Source organism: Chiloscyllium plagiosum, chromosome 28, assembly GCF_004010195.1.
Source record: "Chiloscyllium plagiosum isolate BGI_BamShark_2017 chromosome 28, ASM401019v2, whole genome shotgun sequence".
NCBI lineage: Eukaryota > Metazoa > Chordata > Chondrichthyes > Orectolobiformes > Hemiscylliidae > Chiloscyllium > Chiloscyllium plagiosum.
The window spans coordinates 21,693,413-21,715,837 of record NC_057737.1 but is presented as its reverse complement, the minus strand read 5'-3'; the positions used below and the strand labels follow the sequence as shown (position 1 = coordinate 21,715,837).

Genomic DNA, 22,425 nt, shown 5'->3' with positions numbered 1-22,425 from the left:
TCATTCATTGGATGTTGGCATCACTGGCAAGGATTCAGAAGACTGTACTGTCTCTAATTATTAAGATTATTTTGAGATGTGGCCATTCCTAGCAAGGCCAGTATTTACTTATTTTTATTCCAGTTGAACCAGAGCAATCTATCTATGCATCCACAGCACTGTTAGAAAGCGATTTCATAATTTTGATCCAATATGCAGGCCATTCCAATTCAAAGTGGTAGGGAACTTATCGATGGTGATGTTCACATATATGTTGGGAACTAGGTGGCAGAGGTCAAGGGCTTGAAAGGAGCTATGAATAGACGTTAGCAAGTTGTTGCAGTGCTGCCACTATGTGTTGGTATTGGGGGAATAAATGGTTAAGGTGGTGAATCTAATTTCTTTTGCCCAAATTATCATGAACTATTATTGCTCTGTTTATTGACTATGCACATAGTGTCAAGCTTTTTGGAATTTTACGTTACTAATAAAAATAAAATTCCATAAACAAAAAATAAGAATGGATAATGTTGAAAGTGTACAGACTAGTAAACGGAAAAGACTGGTTACAGTTTGTCCATCTACCTCTTATCAGAACTGTAGCAGAAAAATATTTTTTCTGCCCTCTAAAAAAGGTTACATATTTGAAATATTATCATAAACTTGTCCTTCCTTTACAGCCTGACCTTTGCCTTTTCAGCACTTTTTATATTTTGCCTTTGCTTTCCAAATTCGGCATTTACCAATCTGGAGTTCAACTTCTAACATTTTTTGCTCCCATTATTGTCAAGCTAATAGCATAAATGCAAGTATAAGGTAGTAGACATAAAGGAAAGTAAATTGAATTGCAGTAACTCAATTCTACCTCTTGCTCCCTATAGGCACATGATATTGAAACTTTGAAAAAGTTTCTTCTAAATAAGAAGCCCCATGTTGTGGCTGTAGGTGGAGAAAATAGGTAAGGAGCCAATACATTTGTTTATAATTATCAAGTTGCTGGTGTATCATCAGGATGGTCATGTTTAAAATATGATCCAGTCTACTTTAAGCCATTTCTTATTTATTGATTTGATTTTAAAGCTGGCTTCTGCTTCCAGTCAAAGGCCTAGTTTCACCTGACACACAACATGGCATTTAGTAAAATGGTGAAGGAAGTGAATAAACATTCGTAATTTCAGGATTTAAAAGCATCTGTCACGAGGCTGTTGTTTGGAATTCATAATCGCAGCAAAATAAAGTTGGTCAAGTCATGATCTATTGGTCAGACAGTGTTTTGAATTGCAAACAATCTTGTTTAGTTATTGATGAATTTAAACCTCTTAATCGACACCTTATAGTTATAATGGGCTTGCAGTCTTTATAACACTAATCTTGTGGTAACTGTTTTCGTTAAGTCATCAGAGTTGACACCTTTTATTGAACTAGAGAACATTTTTTATCGTAACTGCAAGGATGTTTACTAAGACACAACTTAGTTCTGATATTTTGTTTGTGTATTAAAACTCTTGTATCTACAGTACATCACTGAAAATATTCTTTCTTAATTTGAGGCAGTGGGTGCTACAGTTGTGCTTCTGTTGCTTAGCCATATGTTAATTGGGAAAATAATTTCTTCCCTTCGTAAGAGGCAGAATTATGAATAGTTCTTTCTGGCCACCAATGGTTATGTAATCAAAGGAATATTGGCTACAGTTTGGTAATAGTTCCAGTGGCCATTTTTTGCAATAAATGTACCTGTATGACTACTATTTATAATAAATTTCCAGAAGTAATGTTTTGAGCAGGACATGTCTACTATATGCTGGATGTTTAATGTATATATATGTGCTTTTCTTGGTAGGGATGCACTTATGGTTGTAGAGGACATAAAACGAATAGTACATGAATTAGAACAGGAGCATCAAATGTCACCCATTGGAGTACAGCTGGTGGACAACGAGCTAGCTCTTTTGTACATGAATAGTAAAAAGTCAGAGGTAAGAATTATGACAATATGTGCTTCACAGTTACACTGAGTAAACCTGTTGGAATGCAACCTTTTTATTTACCAATTTTTGTATCATTCATTTGGTGCCACTGGCCAACCCTCATGTAGGCTCTCGAACAATCTTAGAAAGTCATCAATTCCTTCTCTTACCTCTTTCCTGCCTTTATTGCCAGCAATAATCAGAGTTGCCCCTATGTTGTATATTTCAGACCCAATAAAAAAAGAAAAATGATTTGTCACTAGACAGCCAAGTATCTGACATCTTTGGTCCTTAGTCTCATACCTACCGGAAAGTAAACAATCACAAGACCTAGGTTTGGTTCAGTTAGCAAAGTTGTTCAATCTTCAGTTGTTGCATGTTTAGTGGAGGAAAAAATTTTAACTTTGAGTCTTCTAAATCAGAGTGCTGCTGATAGGCTAATCAGTTGATACTTTTTCAGTCATATTCACTGTCATTATATGACAGTTACAGAATTTGAAGGATTCCAGTTGAAATAAAGCAAATCGCAAGTTCAATAACTTGCATTGAAATTTTTGAATCTTACTCCAAATATTGTGTGTTTTAAATTTCTGTAGTGTGTGTTGCCATGCATTATCGCTATTGAAGTTTGTGAACTATCAACAAATGCAGGCTACAATATTTCAAGAAAATTACACTAAATACACAGCTGTATGTTTTTCACAAGTACTGAAAGCATATTGTGCATATTACATTTCATACATAATATACAATATCCTCAGCATCAATCTATTATAGTTCATAACAAAATTGAATTAATCATGACTCCAATTTGTGGTACTTTGTTCGAGGGCAGTTTGTTGCCCTTTTGTTATTCCTTTCTATTTTATGGTTGCGCCCCTGATTTCCACAGCAGTGACGTTTCTGTAAAGAAAAGACCAGCCATCCCTTGAGAGAAAGGAATCTGAATAATAGTTGTTATGCTTTGCTCCTGTGGGCCTCCCAGCAACATACTGAAGAAATATGTTGTCAGAGGACTAGGAGAGTGCTCTGAAATGTGTTTTCATGAGATTGAAGAGCTGGAGACAAAGTAGACAAATTTGCATTTTTAACAGGAATACAAACTTTGTTTAACTTGGTTCTATTGTGCACCAGAATGACTTTAGGGATTATCCACCATTGCTACGTCAAGCGGTATCATTGGCTCGTCGGGTACAGGATCCACTTGTAGAATTTGCTCAAGTTTGCAGCTCAGATGAAGACATTGTTTGCCTCAAGTTCCATCCATTGCAGGTAATCTGCCTTGCTGCCTTTTATCCTATGTGCAATAGGTTTAAGAAGTTGGATAATATACAATAATTTAAAACAAGTCAGATTGAAGGATATCTGTTATATACTCTGTTTTGCCTCCTTCTGCTAGCAGAAGACTCTGGAGGAGTGAAAAAAATGCCATAAATTCTATTAGGTGATTTCTGAAGTTTAATCACGGTCAAAGAAATATTTATGTGGATGCCACCCTTAGTTTACTCTAATGTGACTAAATTGAAGGAGTTTTAACATGCTTACTTGTGTTTTAATTTTTTTCTACCCTCAGGAACAAGTTGTAAAGGAAGAATTATTGAATGCACTTTACTGTGAGTTCATAAATCGAGTGAATGAAGTAGGTGTTGATGTAAACAGAGCAATAACTCATCCACATACTCAGGCATTGGTTCAGTATGTCTGTGGGCTGGGACCTCGCAAAGGATCGCACCTACAGAAGGTAAGGACGTAAACTGAAGGCTGCTAATTAAGGCCTCTATTTCAATTGTCAATACATTTAACGATCATGGTAATACTTGCTGCTAACAGCAAAAGGGTGTAGCTGGTTCCACATTGTAAAGCCAGATGGTTAAAATGTTTATCTTGAGTACAACAGGAGGTGGATGAAAAGGGGATTGAAGTGGATTGAAGGGAAAGGGAGATAAATGGAAAATATTTTAAAGTGCCCATATTCAGTGAAAATGTTTTTTTTAAAAGGCACTAAACAATAAATACAATGGTATCGTTTTGCATGCTCTGTTTATCAAAGATCAATTCACCTGTTTTACAATTGCATTGATTTTGGAAGAGTGGGACTACAGTTCTGTAAGCAGCAGAATTATACTTTTGATTTTTGTATGTACCGTAATTTAACGTCATTTTCTTATGCAGATCCTCAAACAAAATAACACTCGCCTGGAAAACAGGACCCAGCTAGTTACGATGTGCCATATGGGCCCAAAGGTCTTCATCAATTGCGCAGGCTTTATTAAAATAGATACCGCATCATTAGGGGACAGGTCAGTCTTTATGCAGGAGTAAAATTTCATTCTGAATTTTTGTGCTGTATTGTTTACTCTGTGATTTGCCAACTACAGCTTTCCAGGTCTGTAACAGTGCAGTGAGCCAGAGGTCTCCAGTTACCTAACTGCTCTTAGTGTCTCCCATTGCCATAATATCTGTCAGAATGAACTCAAAAAGGCTTTTCTGGATATAGGCTGTGCTTTGTAAAATATACTACATTGGTTCTGATATAATGCGATAGTTCCATTATAAGAAAATCGTATAATAGCAACACCATTTCAACTAATGGGGCTGGAAATGAGGTTATAGCCAATACAAGTAAGGAAAGTTTGCGTTTTACAAATAATGGTCTAAATTCTTCAATCACGTTATAGCCAATTTGTATTGATGAAACACACGTTATAGCAGAACTGACTTTAAGATTTATTCCGGATTAACAAATTGGGATGGATAATACTTCAGAGATCTAAAGCTTGAGAAAAATTTTCCTTTGAGACTTATCCCTTGGAAATGTGAATTCTGGCATGATAGTTTGCATTGCTGAAAAAAGGTAAGTGATCGAGGCTTTTCAACTTGCACATACCAGGCCAAATGCAATAATGCCAAATTTCAAAGGAACAAGAATTTATTCTACATGAAAAAAATTGCAGATATGTATACTGTAGTTGAAATGTTGGCACATAGAATGTATCACAGAGCTGTTGTCCCCCATGTTTTTGTTTAATTGAGAAATGTGCAATGTGTGGGTATATACATTGTCCTGGCAGAAAATAGCTCCTTCAGGCTTGGAGGGCTGAAGGGCCTGTTCCTGTGCTGTAAATTTTCTATGTTCTACTAACTGTCTGAAAGATATACAGCAAGCCTGACTGATCTTAAATTGGTTAGTTCAATTATTAACACACTTGGGATTGTTGAGCGCGTTCTGACCTATTGTGGAATCACATCTAATTTTGGACACCATATTTTGGTTTGTGCAAGCAAGGGCTGGTTGAGCATTGTCAGTACTCTGCCAGTGTTGAAGGTGTAGGAGTGTACTGTGGCATGCAGTTTGACATACCTGACATTATATCTGCACTAAAGTTTCTATGCCATATTACTCACTTATGTGATGCGCATTTGTCTTGTACTTTCATTGCGACGTTTACCTATATCTGCCTTGTATAAAATCTGCAGTACTGATTCCTACATTGAGGTCCTCGATGGCTCAAGAGTTCACCCTGAAACTTATGAATGGGCCAGAAAGATGGCTGTGGATGCACTTGAATATGATGAGTCAGCAGAAGACGCCAACCCAGCTGGAGCACTGGAAGAAATTTTGGAAAATCCTGAGCGACTGAAGGATCTTGACCTTGACGCATTTGCAGAAGAACTGGAGAGGCAGGTTGGTATTTTCATAAATGACTTCATTGAATATTTAATTCAGAATTATTTGTCAGATATAATTCAAAACAACAGAGCATTTTCATCTTTGGTGCACTTGCATCTGTGACTTGCATAAGCAAGCTATGTTTCAATATTTATTTGCACATGTCTAGAATTGGTAGAGAATGTATATTTTGAATATTTTATATTAATGAATGTTGCAGTGTAGAACAATTTCTATTAATAAATGGTACAATGTATAATAAACCTTCAAAAAGCTTTGGCATTGTTAGACTTGAGGGTGATATTTATCTTTGCATCCTGACAATTGATAACTTGATGTGGTGCAATTTTAAAGGCACTACCAGCCTTCCAACCTAACCCAATTGATTAATTGTCTGAGAACCAGCTTATGTATGCCTACTCAATATATTCTTGTCAGTATTTGCAAAATATATACTTGGTGTTCACAAATATCATCTGAAGTAAGATCAGCAGATCAAAGGATATTCAGTGTGTGCCAACTAACCCTGTCCATTTGAATAGTAGGCTGCTCCGATTACATAAAATTATTTTGAGTTATTTATGTTTTGCTGCTTTAACTCCCTTTATCCCCAAAATATCATTTGATTTGAGATATTTTGATAGAAATTTACTGTTCAGTTTTTTAAGTGCTATTTAACATTTGAGAATTGAATTTTAATATCTAGACCTCAGTAGAAATGGTAGAAATATAAAAATGCATTTAAAAGGTGTGCTGTGGAAAATTCTGTGTCTGCATTAGGCCGAGGACGTAGTCCCTGATTTCCCCAAATGTTTAATATTTAGCAGAAATTTTGTTTTTTGTGAAATGTTTGTAAGCATTGCTTCCTGCAACTGGTAATTAAGAACAGAACAAATAATTTTACGTGTCTATTTTGCACTTAAATTTATCATTAACAGGGCTATGGTAACAAAGGTATCACATTATATGATATTCGAGCTGAGCTGAGTTGCAGGTACAAGGATTTAAGAGTTCCATGTCGTGCAGCAAACTCGGAAGAAATTTTCAACATGTTAACAAAAGAAACTCCAGAGACATTTTACATTGGTAAGACTTCTCTTTCACTAATCTCTAAATAATAAGGAAAGGATTTTAAAACATTTTTACTTCTACGAGTTTGTTGAAATTACTATTACTCTAACTCTCTTCCTTCTGTTTAGGTAAGTTGATCACATGTGTTGTGACAGGGATTGCTCACAGGAGGCCTCAGGGTGAAAGTTATGATCAAGCTATAAGGAATGATGAAACTGGACTCTGGCAGTGTCCTTTCTGCCAACAAGACAACTTCCCAGAACTTAGTGAGGTATGGCACCATTTTAAAATTTGGATCTATAATTTTTTAAATCTCATAATTCATCATTTTCATTTTAGCATTTGTAAGTTGAATTAAGTTTGAAATTGTTTAAATATGTTTTGTTTTTCTAAAGTACTTTTCTTAAAGCATTGTGTCAGTCATAACAACTTTTGAATTTTTTTTAAATTTATGGAATATGGTATTGCTGACTGAGCCAACATTTGTTACCAGTCCTTGAGAAGTTGGTTGTGAGCCACCTTCTTGAACCATGCAGTCCATCTAGTGCTGGTGCCACAGTGCTGTTAGGAAGGGAATTTCAAGATTATGATCCAGTGACAGTGATGGAATAGAAATAATGGTCATGATGGTTTGTGACTTAAAAGGAACCTTGTAAATGGTAATCCTTAGCAGTGTTAACAACAAGTCCTGAGTTTGGAATGTGCTGTTAAAGTAGACTTGGCCAGTTGCTGCAGTGTATCCTATATATTATACATACTACAATAGCTGTGTGCCCGTGGTGGAAGGAGTGAATGTTTAAGTTGGTCAATAGGATACTCATTGACTGGGCAGCTTTATAATGTCACTGGTATGGGCTGAAAAACTCATTCCAGATACTTGAGCGTAATAAAATGATTCACTTCACTCCAGTCACAACCTTGGGTCAGGATTTCGATTTTTAACAGTTTTAACCTCCCACTTGAACCTCCCACTTGGAGGTTCAAATTTTCCAGCCTGCCTTGTGTGCTCTCTATCTGAAGACCTGTGAATGACATAAAGGTAAAAAGAAAAGATTTTTTAAAATATGTGGCTATTATCTTGAAAGAATGTCTATCAGTGCAAAAGGCTGTGTGGAGTGTAAATGTTACTGTCTTCATCATCACTTTCCTTTCAGCAGAAAAACTCAAAATCATTAAAGTAATTTAAGTTGTTCTTAAAAGATTGATTTTTATTCCCCACAGGTTTGGAATCATTTTGACAGCGGTGCCTGCCCTGGCCAGGCTATAGGTGTAAAAACAAGGCTAGACAACAATGTTACAGGTTTCATTCCGACAAAATTCCTTAGCGACAAAAATGTGAAGCATCCCGAAGAAAGGGTCAAGGTGGGGATTTTTTTCACTTGAATTATTTCTCAGGTTTGGTGATATCTGAGTGGATGTGTAATTGTCCATGTCTACTTCCTTGTAGATTGGTATGACTGTACACTGCAGAATAATGAAGATAGATATTGAAAAATTTAGTGTCGATCTTACCTGTCGAACATCTGATCTCATGGACAAGAACAATGAATGGAAGTTGCCCAAGGACACATATTATGACTTTGATTCTGAGGCAGCAGACCAAAAGGTAGACGACGATGCAAAGAAAAAACAGCAGCGCACAAGTAAGTCACTCAACAGTTCAAAATTTGATTTATTTTGATCTTGAGGTTTTCATTATATTGACCTCAGTTATAAGTTAATCCATTATTTGAATTAAGTCTTAAGTCTGTAGCCAAGTCGCCATCATCTAAGTGTATAAAAGCTTCAGGAAAAACGCCTTTGACTTGAAAGGTATTTTTCACCTCCATTCTTTACCGCAGCATTCAAGTTTTACAAACTTGTGAAATTGCTGGTCTAAGTTGTTAGTAGTATGCAAAAACAGAAATTCTTGCTTTTTGAAAAAAAGAATGATTGTATTAATTGTTGTTCACTCTTTACTTTCCAACAGCATATATCAAGCGAGTAATAGTGCACCCCTCGTTCCACAATATCAACTTCAAGCAGGCTGAGAAGATGATGGAAACCATGGACCAAGGAGATGTTATCATCAGACCTAGCAGCAAAGGAGCAAACCACCTCACTGTAACCTGGAAAGTGACTGATGGGATCTATCAACATATAGACGTAAGAGAAGAAGGCAAAGAGAATGCCTTTAGCTTGGGACAGTCTCTTTTGATCAACAATGAGGTAAGAGAAGAAAACACCTAAATATTTCATTGAAAATACAGATTTTATGAAGTTTGTTGAATCTGTAGTTATGAAATTTATGGAAATTCAGCTTCCTGGAAATAAGCATTGCAGTGTTCTCGAAGAGACTGGATTTTTCAGATTTTTGTTTTCTGCACTGAAGTGCCCTTATTTACAATTTCAAATACATATTTGATACTGCTGACTGTTGACTTCACATTTAGAGTAAATCTGTAGTGTGAAACGATGTATCTTTTTATTCACTTTCGACAGTTTTTTTTGTAGATGTGTTTTACACATTATGGACGCAAAAGCAATGCAGTGCATGAACCTTTTGGATGCAAGTTGAGGTCTTCCTTTTAAATAGTCATGCAAATGTTTATTCTTTCTAGCAAATATATATCCTTTTTTTTAAAAATGCACTTTGTATTGTAAGGCACTTACAGTTTTTAATCTTCAATTTCATTATCCAGGAGTTTGAAGATCTTGATGAAATCACTGCTCGCTATGTGCAACCGATGGCATCATTTGCTCGTGACCTGCTGTATCACAAATATTACCAGGATTGCAGTGGCGGAGATCGCAAGGTATTTACACAACATGTGAACCTGGCTTGCTCCACACAAGGAGCAATTCAAATGAGTTTATTAACATGGAAATGGGCAAGACTGTTTTAATTTTTTTTCACATTAGCTTTAATCTTCACTGAACCCATTTTATTAAAAGTCTGTAAGCAGGACATGAATTATTGGAAGCAAGTAAGTTCTAATAAAATGATTGTACCTGCCATCAGTTGGGTGGGGATGAAGGAGGTTGTTGGGGTTAAATCCTTGAAAATACACTCCATGTGGTCAGTCATCTCTTTCTAGGAATTGTAATATTCCTAGTGATGCATGTATTTTTAACCCATTCCTCTGGGAAAAACTTAATGTGAGTTAATTTAAAACGTGATTTTAACTTAAGATAGCATTAAAAGGGTTAAACCTGAAACATTTGGCACACGGTCTATTAAAACAGCAAGACATCAGCAATGAAAGATTTTTTTTAATCATACTAACAACCATCCCCACTCATTCTTGCCTTGATAGGCTATTCACTTGTACTTGGGATTATTGTCAAGTTAGAAGAGAAAATGAGGTCTGCAGATGCTGGAGATCAGAGATGGAAATGTATTGCTGGAGAAGCGCAGCAGGTCAGGCAGCATCTAGGGAACAGGAGAATCGACGTTTCGGGCATTAGCCCTTCTTCAGGAATGTTTTGTCAAGTTAACCTGTAGATTTTCCTCTGGGAACTGAGGGTAGGCAGGTTTGACTAAATGGGAGGCAAATGAATAGGAGACTGAAAAAACAAATGTTTTTCTTTAGGCATTGTGACAAAAGGTAAAAGTGTTATTTGGTCTGGGGAAATGATCCACTGGACTGTGATAGTATTGCCTTTCCTTCATTTCATTTTATAGCATGGACATAAGATGTCCTAATTTAAACCATTTTATTCTCAGCATATCTGTTGCTAGGTATGTATTATCTCAGTTTGAAGTAATTCTGTTTACAGATTCAGTGAACCCTTAACTACTGTAGTATTGACTTGATCTGACATCAAAAAAATGTGAAGAGGTCTGTACAAAAGACACACCTATCCATTGCAGGTTGCAAAGAGAAACTGTTTTAATTTGCTATGTTATTTCATAGAAACAAATCCAGGACAGTTGAGTCATTTTTTCAGTTTCAGACACGCAGATCATTTATAGAAGCAATAATATTGCTTATCCAGAGAAACTATCAAGTTAACCTGAAATCCCTAACTAGCTTTGTATCCTGAAATCAAATAATGGAAAATGAGGGGGAAAATTACATACAAGAGAAATTGTGTACTGTGTCCCATTGTGCAAGCGCCATTAATTTATCTATAACTGAACATAATACATTAGATAAGAAGGAGGATGTCCTGATTCTTTCAGTTGCTAAATGAAGTTTCACAGAATCCATGCAAAAATGATTGGTCTATTTTTGCCTCTTGAAGCAATCCGTTCCTTAAGTCTATTGTTTCATTCAGTTTTGATCCCTTTCCCGATACCTTTCTGAATTAAATTGTGAAGATCAGCTTTCAAAACTTTCACTAACCAGCATCTACAACCTTTTGTTCAAAGCAGTTCCAGATTTTACTACTATCAGTTCTGAACGGCATGGTTATAATTGTAAGATTACACCTCCTTGTTCTGGATTCCCCACCAGTGAAAGTAGTTTCTCTGTAGCTACTCTATTGAAACCTTTTTTAATAATTTGAACACCTCCATTTTATCATCCATCAATCATCAAAATTTGAAGGAATATCTGACACGTTTATGCATTATGTCATCATAATTTAACCCTTTGTATTTTGATATCATTCTGGTGAAGTATTGTAGCCCTCCAAGGACTTTATCTTCTTTGAAGTGCCATGTCCCAAACTGAATGATCAGATCATCTGCAATCCTCTATGGAAGTTGCTTCCTGTTTAGATTAGATTCCCTACAGAATGGAAACAGGCCCTTTGGCCCAACAAGTCCACCCCACCCACCCAGACCCATTCCCTTCACCCTATATTTACCCCTGACTAATGCACCTGACACTATGGCCAATTTAGCATGGCCAATTCACCTGACCTGCACACCTTTAGATTCTGCGAGAAGCCGGAGCATCCAGAGGAAACCCACGCAGGTACAAGGAGAATTTGCAAACTCCGCACAAACAGTCGCCTGAGGTGGGAATCTAACCCGGGTCCCTAACAGTGTGAGGCAGCAGTGCTAACCACCATGCCACCCTAAATTGTGTTTCAGTCCTTTGGAGATAAAGACAAACAGGAAAGCAGTTGGTGCATTTTGGATGAAAAAATAAAGAAGTGCACCATAAGCTAAATAATACAATTGTAAGGGAGGTCAGAAAAAAAGAGATCTTGGGGTTTATACATAAAGATTTTTGAAGATGTCAGGATGAGTTGATGAGGCTTTTAAGCAGTTTCATAAAAACAAGGAACTTGTGTTTAAACCTTTTTTAATATTGTGTCAGAGTGCCTCCCTAGTGGTATAGCATGTTACTATTTGCCCTCAGCCATAGGTCATCATTTTGTTATGTTTAATGTTTGAAAAGCTTTGAGCTGTCACAACCTCTTCACCATATGAATGTAGCTTGTAACGTTGTACCCTCTACTCATATGTGTAGGAACAAATACTGTTTTCATTTAGTAATATGACTAGTATAATCTGCAAGGAGAAAGTGAGGTCTGCAGATGCTGGAGATCAGAGATGGAAATGTGTTGCTGGAAAAGCGCAGCAGGTCAGGCAGCATCTAGGGAACAGGAGAATCGACGTTTCGGGCATTAGCCCTTCTTCCTGAAGAAGGGCTAATGCCCGAAACGTCGATTCTCCTGTTCCCTATATGCTGCCTGACCTGCTGCGCTTTTCCAGCAACACATTTCCATCTAGTATAATCTGCACTCATGTTCTACTTAATTACCACATTTGACATTCCACAGAGTTCTTTTAAAAAAAATTCAAAGACTCCGTTTCTACCATCTTTCAAAAGGAGAATTCCAATGACTTATCCTCTGACAGAGAAAAAGTTGCCGAATCTTTGTTTTGATGCACAACTCCTAATTTTTAAGCATTGCCTCTGCGTTCTAGATTCTCCCATAAGAGGAAGCATCATCTCCACATCTATCCCTCCACCCCTGTCAAAACCCTTCAGGATTTTATATCATTCAATTAAGTTGCACCTTATTTTTCTAAACTCCAGGTACAAGCCTACCCAATCCAACATTTCCTTCTAAGACAACCCACCCATTCTGGGCATTAGTCCAGTAAACCTTCTCTGAACTGCCTCCGATGCATTTACATCCTTTCTTAAATAAAGTGACCAATTTTGTGCACAGTACTGTAGGTGTGATCTCACTGATATACTGTATAATTGAAACATAACCTCCTACGTTTAGATTCAATCCCCTCTCCAATAAATAGCTTTCCTAATTAGTTGCTATATCTGTATACTAATCTTCTGTGTAAGGAGACGCAGATTGCTCTTCATCTCAAAGCACAGGATTCTGGACAGTACCTGCTATACAGCAAGCAGCCTGATTAGCAGAGCATTCCAAGGTTGCACTGTGACATGGTTTTTCTTTTCTGTTGGACCAACATTTGTTCCAGTTATGATAATAGATTAAAATCAAGCAACAGTTTTAATGCAGTACTTTTATTATAAAGGTGGTTTAGCAAAACTGGTGATTAAATAGGAGCGACCTTGAATTCAACTAAGATAGTTATTCAAATTCAAATTGTATGTTTGCCTGGATTTTGAACACGTTGTGACTTTGGAAAAATGTTGTTTGCCATGTTAAGTGTTTGGAAATGAGAGTTATTTCTTAAAGCAACTGAGCTGAACAGCATTTTCAGCTGAAGTCAAATTAGGAACTAGTGAGAATCAAGCTGCCAGTATTTAATCAATCGGAATATGTCAGCCCACTCTTATTTTAATTAGCCATCAAGACAGGGTCCCTTCTTAACAGAACGGTTATTTGCAGTTCTACTGCAATTATTCAATAGATCAGTGGTTCTAATAGTAAACAGTTGTCTTATTTATGAAAATAAAACAAATTTAAAACACTAAACACAATAGGTCATTTGGTTTCTGTAGTAAGAAAGTCATGTTTATTTTTTTTGTAGTGTGGAACATTTCATTGCATAACCTCCTCTTATCCTTTTGAAATATCAAATTAATTTGTGCCAAAAGACCTACCTTTTTTGAACAGTTATTTCCACAGTTAACCTTAATGTTTTGTTGTCACCAAGACTGGATTAAATATGGCATTAATTTATTTTCCTTTCTAGAAAATGGAGGAACTGCTATCAAAATCCAAAAGAGAAAAGCCGTCTTTTATTCCCTATTTTATTTCAGCATCAAAGGAATTGCCAGGAAAATTTTTGTTAGGCTACCAACCTCGTGCTAAACCAAGGTTGGTACCCCCAAAGTGGTGTTCTGTAATTTCAGTATAAGCATTTAATATTCTTAATTAGCTCCTCTCCTGGGCTTATGAAGTTGTTATTATGGATATAATTGTGATATTTATGCGCTACATTGCAGAAAATGAGGAATGCCAATAGTGTCATGCCAATGAATGTGCAGAGTAGCTAACAGTATGTCTGGAGCTGGAAAAGCATGTGAATTTCAACTAATTTCACGTTGTTGCATTTCCTTTTACAAGTACAAGTCCAAAATGCAGTTATTAAGTGAAAGTAACTGTATACTGAACTTAGGTCCTATTAGGTGGTAAGAATGAGCCAGTTTCAACTGGTTTCAATCGTAGAATCCCTATGGTGTAAAAAGAGGCTATTTAGCCCATCAGGTCTGCACCAGCCTTCTGAAGAAGATCACACCCAGACAGCCCCTACCTAGTTCCGATAACCCTGTTTTTACCATGGCTAATTCACCTAAACTGCTCATCTGGAAAGAAAGTGGATCATCTAGCAGAAACCCCATGCTGGGGAGAACATGCAAACTCCGCAAAGTCAGTCACCCAAGGCTTGAATCAAACCCAGGTCCCTGGTGCTGAGATGCAGCAGCACTAACCACTGAGACACTGCTGTCCAAATGTGGATGCTTTAATTTATGATGTGATGTCGATGGTCTGTTTTAGAATAGGAAAGTTTTCTGGAATACTTACTTTTCAAGTTGTTATATTACAGTACAAGCCAAAGATGTAAATTTGATAGCTTTCAGAAATTGGACTGCAAGCTGCAACTCAAATTTCTAAGACGGGTATCTTTGTTCTATGGTATTAGGGTATGAGAAATCTATTTGCATTCCTTTCTGGAAAGAAAGGAAATCTAATGTATGAATACAGTACATTTGTAGACAAGAGATACTACTGAAGGGAGCCTGCATTTCAATAGGTTTAACACGAGGAAGATTACAGGACATTTTTTTTTAAACAGTTCAGCAAAGTAATTCCATATACAGTGTTTCTGTTTGCACTCTAAATGTTATATTGTTTGTAGGGTGGAGTATGTTACAGTAACACCAGAAGGATACCGCTACAGGGGGCAAATTTTCCCAACTGTGAATGGACTGTTTAGATGGTTTAAGGATCACTTTCAGGATCCTGTTCCAGGTAAGACTACAGAGGCCATTGAATTTAACCAATGCATAGAGTCTGTGCACTTCCAAATGGGTTGAAATTAAGTAGTATGAAAAATACAGATACATTTGACCTTTTAACAATCTGAATCCATTCTATTTAAAGTTTGGATGGAATATATTTTCACCACAAGGTATACATTGACATTTATGATTTTTGTGGCAACTGTATAAACAAGAATTTTAGTCATGAACTATGAATACTGAAATGAACATGATTATCTGTTCCCAGGTATTACACCTTCAAGTACAAGCAGATCCAGCAGAACACCTGCCTCTATGGATGCAACACCAGCTAATCTTAATTTGGCAGGTATGTGTATGGAATTACTTTCTTCCCTTGTGTTTGAACTGTCATTTCATTATGTTCCTGATTGTAAAATGCGTTGCTGTACTTATACAGTTTTATTTGTGTTTAATAAAGCTGAATGGCAAGGAAGTAACTAATTTTGTCTCCCAAAGCATTTTTTTTTAATATTTAGTGCAACTTCTACAGTTCCAAATCTGGTTTTTGATGCCCTTAACATTGTTGCTGTCACTATCTTTCACCACCTTCTGTCAGCTAGTTAATATTTCAGTGAAGTTATTCAGTTGCTGGAAGGACCATAACAAAAATAAATATTTGTTTAGTGTTTTCTCTAATGTGGTTTTAGAAAACCAGTGATGAAAATTAAGTTGAATGTTGTCCCTTCCATGCTTCACATAATATTGAGGCACAACACCATTACACCAGGTCTTTTTAATAGCTAATAAAGTAATTTCCTGGTGGACAGAATGAGTTGGAAATGGATTGGATATTTTGAGGATTCGTAATCTAGTGGTCCTGAATTTTGATCCAAAGAAAGCTTTTAGATTTGGGGGTAATGAGAGCAATAATCATGTTGGTGTTGGATTTATTTTGACATGTAAATCTCTAGAAAGAAAGTGGTTCTATATTGTGCTTTTATTCATGATGTTGTAATGTTTGTACACTGCATATCCAGTTGTTTAATATTATGAACCATGTTGCGTACTGAATTTGTCTTAGTTTGTGTTTTCAGTGTAGATGTAATAGAACTGTTACTTTGTTTCAGATGTGCTAAGGAAATTGAATTTAAATGAATACGTAACTGATGCCCACAGTAATTAACTAAGCAATTATTTCCCTTCTCTACTAGATATTACACGAGCAGTTAATGCTCTCCCACAGAACATGACAACGCAAATGTTCAATGCCATAGCAGCTGTTACTGGACAGGGTCAGAACCCAAATGCTACTCCAGCACAGTGGGGATCTAGTCAGTATGGCTATGGAGGAAGCAGTGCCTATCACGTATGTTTCTGCCTTAAGATTTCTATTTTCACCTTTTTAAATACTACCACGTTAATAATTTCTAAGTTGCCCAAGGCTTAATTGTTGCTCTCATGTAGGCAAATTGCATTTGGGATTTCCTGGACCTGTCCATTATCCAAAATACCAAGCATACAAATGGAAATCCTTCCTCTTCACTTAACCTAGTGTGCGTTGGTACTAACTCTGACTAATTATCAGCCAAGCTCTCAACTGTGCAAAAGAGTAACTTCTTCCCTTGCACCTGACATCTTGTGACAGATAAAATAATCAATTGTATCATTGCTTCAAATAGTCATTGCGATTTTGAAGATACCTCTTCATTTGCTCTATTTCTACTCCATAAAGTCCCAATGAGTCCAGTCCCAGGGGATCCACACTCAAATTAATTTTGTAGATAGCTCCACAATGGCCAAAGTGAACTCTTTGTAACCTGATTTGCTTACAAACACACTGTCAAAAGAAACTGCCAGATGAAAACACAATAAAACAGTAAATATGGGGAAAATGTCTTTATTCAACTCTGCTTGCACCTTACAATGCCTTGACTTTGTAAAAGATACTGAAAAATGTCAGCAATTGGCGCTGGAAATACTCGAGTACTCTCTTCTGCTTGGTGTGCTGTCTTCAGATAGTGGGTTACAATCTACCATGTAATCAATGCAGTCAGACAATTTTTAGTGTTTTTGCGCTGCAGTTTTGAAATCCAAGGCACTCTATGACCTTTTCTGTAACGACCACACCCCCACTACTTAACATGTGGAAGATGATGATGTCTCATTTTCAGTCAGTCCACATGTTCATCCATGTACCAACACAGCATTTCGGAGATCTTGCATGGTCTGGGCTGCTCCATACTGTCGAGAAAAGAAATTGCAGGTCACTGAAGACCCCTCCAACTTTGCCTAATCGATCCCAGAGCTGGCAATGTATCACCTCGAGAGATGACATGGCCTCAAACAAATTCAATTTTTTACAGGAACTTGGTCAACTATTAAACTTGCTGAGCAGAATTTCCACTGGTTGCTTGCCAGCAAATACCAACTCAGCCAACAATGAGCTACATCCAACTGTAGCATTACTTTCAAGTTGCAGATCTCCTCAAACCAATCCCCATTCTGTTTTTTGTTTTGACTTTTTCACTGAATTGCATTATGGCAAAGTACGAAACAATATATTAGCAATTCAAACTGCAAGTTATGTTAAATTCTTAAGTTATTGTTAATATTTTCTGCAATTTAACTTTTCACTTCAAGGGACATTTATATCTTCAAAAGCTTGTGGGTTGATCAGTTTTTTTTGTTAAATTCTAGTACTGTTGGGGCACAACTTTTCATGGTTAAGATACAGCAAACTGTAACCCTTATAATCTTCTCTAGCTTAGCTTCCTATTTTCTGTCTTAATTGAATCTGATTTAGATCTGATCCTTTTACCAGGTTTTTGCAACTCCTGCACAGCAGCCAGTAGCAACACCATTGATGACTCCAAGCTATTCATACACAACACCCAGTCAACCAATGACAACACCTCAGTACCATGGTAATGCTACACCTCAAGCTTCTGTCATACCGCCATCTACAACACGACAAAGGTCGCAGCCAAAGTGAGTACTTTTGCAGTGTTGATTGTGTTAAGATCCCAGCCGATGGTACTACTGCGCAAGTCACATTCCAGAATAAAATCTGAATGGATAGATCAAATTTTTCTATTTCAGTTAACCGAATGGTCAGTTATTTAAACTTAGTCACACAAGGCTACAGAGTTTCATTAACAGAATAGAAATGTATTACCCAAAAGATGAAAAGAAAAAGAAACAGCCATTCAGGTACAGAGACTGTTTGTTTCAAGAAAGCTTAAACCATACAGCAAAACAAAAATACTATTACTAATTACTAATACCTTCATTTTTCAGGAAATTAAATTGAAAAATTCCCCTCCCCTGCCCATATCAAGTCTAAGTTCTAGTTAATGGATTCTCCCCAGGAGAATTAACTGTAAAGTCATCTTACATGAACACTTCTGATTTGGAAGTTATACAAATTAAAATTTGCTGCCAAGGTAACTTATTCACTTAACTGCCCTGGAAAAAAAGTTTTATCTCTAGGAGAAAAATTATGTTTGCTTCCGGTTTCCTCTGAACTCCCTGACAACCTTTTAATCACTGCGATTTTCTAATCTAAATCAATTCTTGATTATTCTGATCTGAAAACAATGTAATGGCTTTTGCTGTTTACTTGTTGAAAATAAAGATAATAGAAACAGCTTTCCATTATTACCCATGGGGTTGCCTGCTCTTAGGACACCGGATTAGATCATTATTCGAGAAGGAATATCTGATCTATTTGTGTTTGTCCCAATAAAAGCCCTTCATTAAAATAGCCAACATCCATATGCTATTATTTTTTTCGAAGTTCAAAAATGATATTAACATATATAAATCTCTCATCTTTCAATACAATTGGCACAAAGTTAAGAGGAACAATAAGTTCAGTGAGCAGGGAGTTGCAGTGGGATAGCAAGGAGGAGGACTTGTTTCTCAGGGTAGTAAGAATTCTTTACCACAAGAGGGCTGTTGATGCTAGGTCATTAAGTATATTCAAGGTTGAAATAAACGTATGTTTAAATATTAAGTAAATGGAGGGTTATAGAGATAAGGCAGGAAAGTGGAGTTTAGGATTATCAGATCAGCTATGATCTCATTGAATGGTGGAACAGATTGTCTGGGCCAAAAACCAAGAAAGTTAAATCAGAGCATGTTTTGAAAATGAGAACTGTTGAGTAACAGATTTTTAAAAACTAACCATCAGTATCAAGTTGACTGATTCAAAAGGGCTCAGGGAATGTTGTTCTTCATTTCATGGAGACGAAGATGTAAAGAGGAAGCAGCTGTAGTTCAGTTTTATAAAGCTTTTGTCAGACTCCATTTAAAGTGCTGTTTAATTTAGGTCTGCACTACAAATAATATATTAGCCATTGAAGGAATGAAATGCAGAATCACCAGAATATTACTGAGATTTGAAGAATTTGTATCCCTTTGATTATAATAGGTTAAGGAGTGATCTGATCAAGTTGTCCACAATGTTAGAAGGATTTGAAAGAATTGATGAGAAAGCATTATTTTCTCTAGCAGGAGAATCGAGAACACGTATATGTAATCCCAAAATTAGAATTGGGTCATAGGGGAGCAAAATTTGGAAACATTTTCTTTATAAAAATAGGGTGGTGAAAACCTGTTTATAATGAGGTTGGAGTCTCCACTATTGAAATTCAAAGATTGGGATTGCCTTCCATTTAAAAATAGAAAATAAAACATTAAATCATTCATGTTGTAACCTACGTATGGGAGTTAATTCTTTAAGCTAAATTTAAAGTAGAGAATGAATAATGTATGGGTAATCTGCAGTCTACTTGTAGCAATGTCCTAATGTCAGATATTCGTCTGGAATTTAGATTGAAATGCATGCGTTTTTGGATGGTGTGCAGCTTAAGACAAAACTTAGCATGATGAAAACATGAATTCAAAGACACTAACACTTTATCATTCTTTAACCTAGGACTTCAACTGCTCATACTGCAGTAGACTGGGGTAAGATAGCAGAACAGTGGCTACAAGAGAAAGAACAGGAAAGGCGAAAACAGAAAGCAAAGATGACACCTCGGCCTTCACCTAGTCCCATGATTGAAGGCACCCCGATGTCCATCGCAGGTGATGCCACACCATTACTAGATGAAATGGATCGGTAGAGGACAAAATGAACAGCGTTTGAACATTAATCCCACTTTACTGGTCTGCTATTTTCAGTGTTTCCCTGAACCAAACCAACTTTTCTCAGCTACACATTGGCTATTTTCAGGATGTCTGTGACACTCTCAGTATTGTCCATACAACTGGAAGTATGATTCTTTCAGAAACCTAAGGAAAATCACTGGAATACCGGATTGAATAGGCCAGTAGGCTTATGTACTATTCCAAATGGCTGAACCAGTGAGTGCATATCTCTACTCTGCTGGGATTTGTACATGTGCAAAAAAATGCCAGTTTACAGTCAGCTTAATTTTAATTTCTACAGAGTGCTCAAATTTCAGAACATTTGTAACCGTTAAGTAATGGATAACTCTTTCAAGCATACTGGTTATTACCTGCTTGACATATACAAATGTTTCAGATACTATTATGGTGTATATAAATGGGCATATGCAAAATGGTTTTGTTTTATTATGCTTGTGGTGAAACTTAAAATAACAAACCAATTCCCAGCATGTTCTGGTGGGAGAAGATAGTTTAAATTGTACTTGATTTAATAAGATTTTTTTTCCCTTTAAATAAAAGAGCATTTAGTTTTGAAGACATTTTCTGATACTCTGGTTATTTTTCAACTTAAATCAGAACGCTATATCTCAGTTGCCTAATAGGCACTTGAAGCGTGAAATGATTCAAACATAAATAGCTTTACTCCTTCATCTGTGTTTCAAGGTAATTCAGTATGTGAATGACAGCATAAAGGGATACTTATGAGAGATTTAGATAGTCTGAGTGAGAAGTTTAATCAAATTACCAATATCTTTAATTCCAATGGTTTGTTAATATGTGTGTATATATTTATTGTATATATGATAGCAGATTTATTCCATTTTCAGTTTTCCTTTGCAGCAGCAAATGATGTACTAACAGATGGAAGTTAAGTTGACCTTTGTACCATGTCATCTGGGCTGGGTGCCATTGTACAATGTCATTTGATATGCAGCAGTTGGTTGTAGTCATACTGTATACTGTTTGCTGTTTCACTACAGCAGGTACTGAAATGAGAGATGTGCTGCTGTGGTCCAAATCATGTTGCACAGTAGTCCTTCAATTGTTTATCCTGTGACTTCTGCTTGTCACAGAAAACTGCCCCACACATTCCACTCGGAGGGAATGATGCAATGAATAGATGTACCATTTTTGATATCTGTAAAGTCACCTTAATGCCTTCGTTTTATCTTATCTGTACAACTCCACCTTTGTGGTCTATATTTTTCATTGTTGAGGCAAAATAGCACCCAGTCTACATTAAGTTACTCCTTTCTATCAAATTTGTCAACTTAAAATCCTTTCAGAAACATGGCTCAGAAATAATTGAAGGCTGTCATGAAATAGATTTTTGAGTACTCACAGTATTATATTATCTGAGCTATTTATCCTAATTGAGATTGTAGCCAGTTTGTATTAAATTTCTTTGTGGCTTATGAAAAAGCATTTAATGGGAATTATTATCATCCTCTTAGTGTCTGTAATTCATTTTTAAAAATTGACACCTTTTCTGAGACTTTGCCATACCTGAATAATAAGTGCTAAGCCATTGCAATAAGCTTCAAAAGATTTAAAATGTAGTGCTTTGCCCAAATGTATGGTTTCACCTTAGCTTTTGTACTAAATAATGAAGCAAGTCAGATGGGGAAGTATTTGACCGATGTACCAAAATAACTAAACACAACTTGTTTAGTTTATAGTAGCACAAACATTGAAATGAATGAACTTGCAAATGCTTTTTTGAAACCCAGTTCATTCCTCATCTAAATGCATTGACATGTTTGATTTGGTTTGAAAAGGGAATAATTTAGATCAGGTGGAAAGAATATATTAAAAGAAAAAAATATTGTGGATGCTGGAAATCTGAAGTAAAAATGTTGGAAATATTCAGCACATATGGCAATATCTATGAAGAGAGAAAAACCGTTAACATTTTGAGTTGTGACTTCAGAATAGAAAAGTCCATGAGAGCTTTTTGTATTTAATCATTTTTTTCATTGCAAAATAATTTTCCACAATATCTTGGAAGGTATTGCTTTGAAGAGGAGACTAGATATTTTCAATACAATCTTTACCTAGTTAGCTGAAGTATATTAAACTCGTGTTCTGAATAAAAGTACTGTGAATCTTAATGAAACGTGCATTTTGTAGTTGCAACAAGTCGGTACAAATGTAGCTATATGCAATTTCAGTAAATTGCTATGGCACAGTTAACTGACCTGCAAAAGCAGCTGAATTAAGAGTT

At 36.3% G+C, this 22,425-nt stretch overlaps 1 protein-coding gene across 3 annotated transcripts in view; it reads left to right on the top strand.

Annotated features, from left to right (window-relative positions):
• Nucleotides 1-20,736, top strand: part of supt6h (SPT6 homolog, histone chaperone and transcription elongation factor) — a 71,841-nt gene extending 51,105 nt beyond the window's left edge. For all 3 annotated transcript variants that reach the window (XM_043718484.1, XM_043718485.1, XM_043718486.1), the window contains 18 exons: nucleotides 861-937; nucleotides 1,820-1,955; nucleotides 3,081-3,218; nucleotides 3,520-3,687; nucleotides 4,119-4,246; nucleotides 5,424-5,631; nucleotides 6,555-6,702; nucleotides 6,816-6,958; nucleotides 7,909-8,049; nucleotides 8,135-8,330; nucleotides 8,657-8,895; nucleotides 9,369-9,482; nucleotides 13,754-13,878; nucleotides 14,921-15,033; nucleotides 15,292-15,372; nucleotides 16,217-16,371; nucleotides 17,827-17,993; nucleotides 19,945-20,736. In XM_043718484.1, coding sequence (XP_043574419.1) covers nucleotides 861-937; nucleotides 1,820-1,955; nucleotides 3,081-3,218; nucleotides 3,520-3,687; nucleotides 4,119-4,246; nucleotides 5,424-5,631; nucleotides 6,555-6,702; nucleotides 6,816-6,958; nucleotides 7,909-8,049; nucleotides 8,135-8,330; nucleotides 8,657-8,895; nucleotides 9,369-9,482; nucleotides 13,754-13,878; nucleotides 14,921-15,033; nucleotides 15,292-15,372; nucleotides 16,217-16,371; nucleotides 17,827-17,993; nucleotides 19,945-20,134 — 2,667 coding nt within the window. In that variant the 3' untranslated portion in view covers nucleotides 20,135-20,736. The remainder of the gene's footprint in view (nucleotides 1-860; nucleotides 938-1,819; nucleotides 1,956-3,080; nucleotides 3,219-3,519; nucleotides 3,688-4,118; nucleotides 4,247-5,423; nucleotides 5,632-6,554; nucleotides 6,703-6,815; nucleotides 6,959-7,908; nucleotides 8,050-8,134; nucleotides 8,331-8,656; nucleotides 8,896-9,368; nucleotides 9,483-13,753; nucleotides 13,879-14,920; nucleotides 15,034-15,291; nucleotides 15,373-16,216; nucleotides 16,372-17,826; nucleotides 17,994-19,944) is intronic.
• Nucleotides 20,737-22,425: the final 1,689 nt, after the last annotated feature.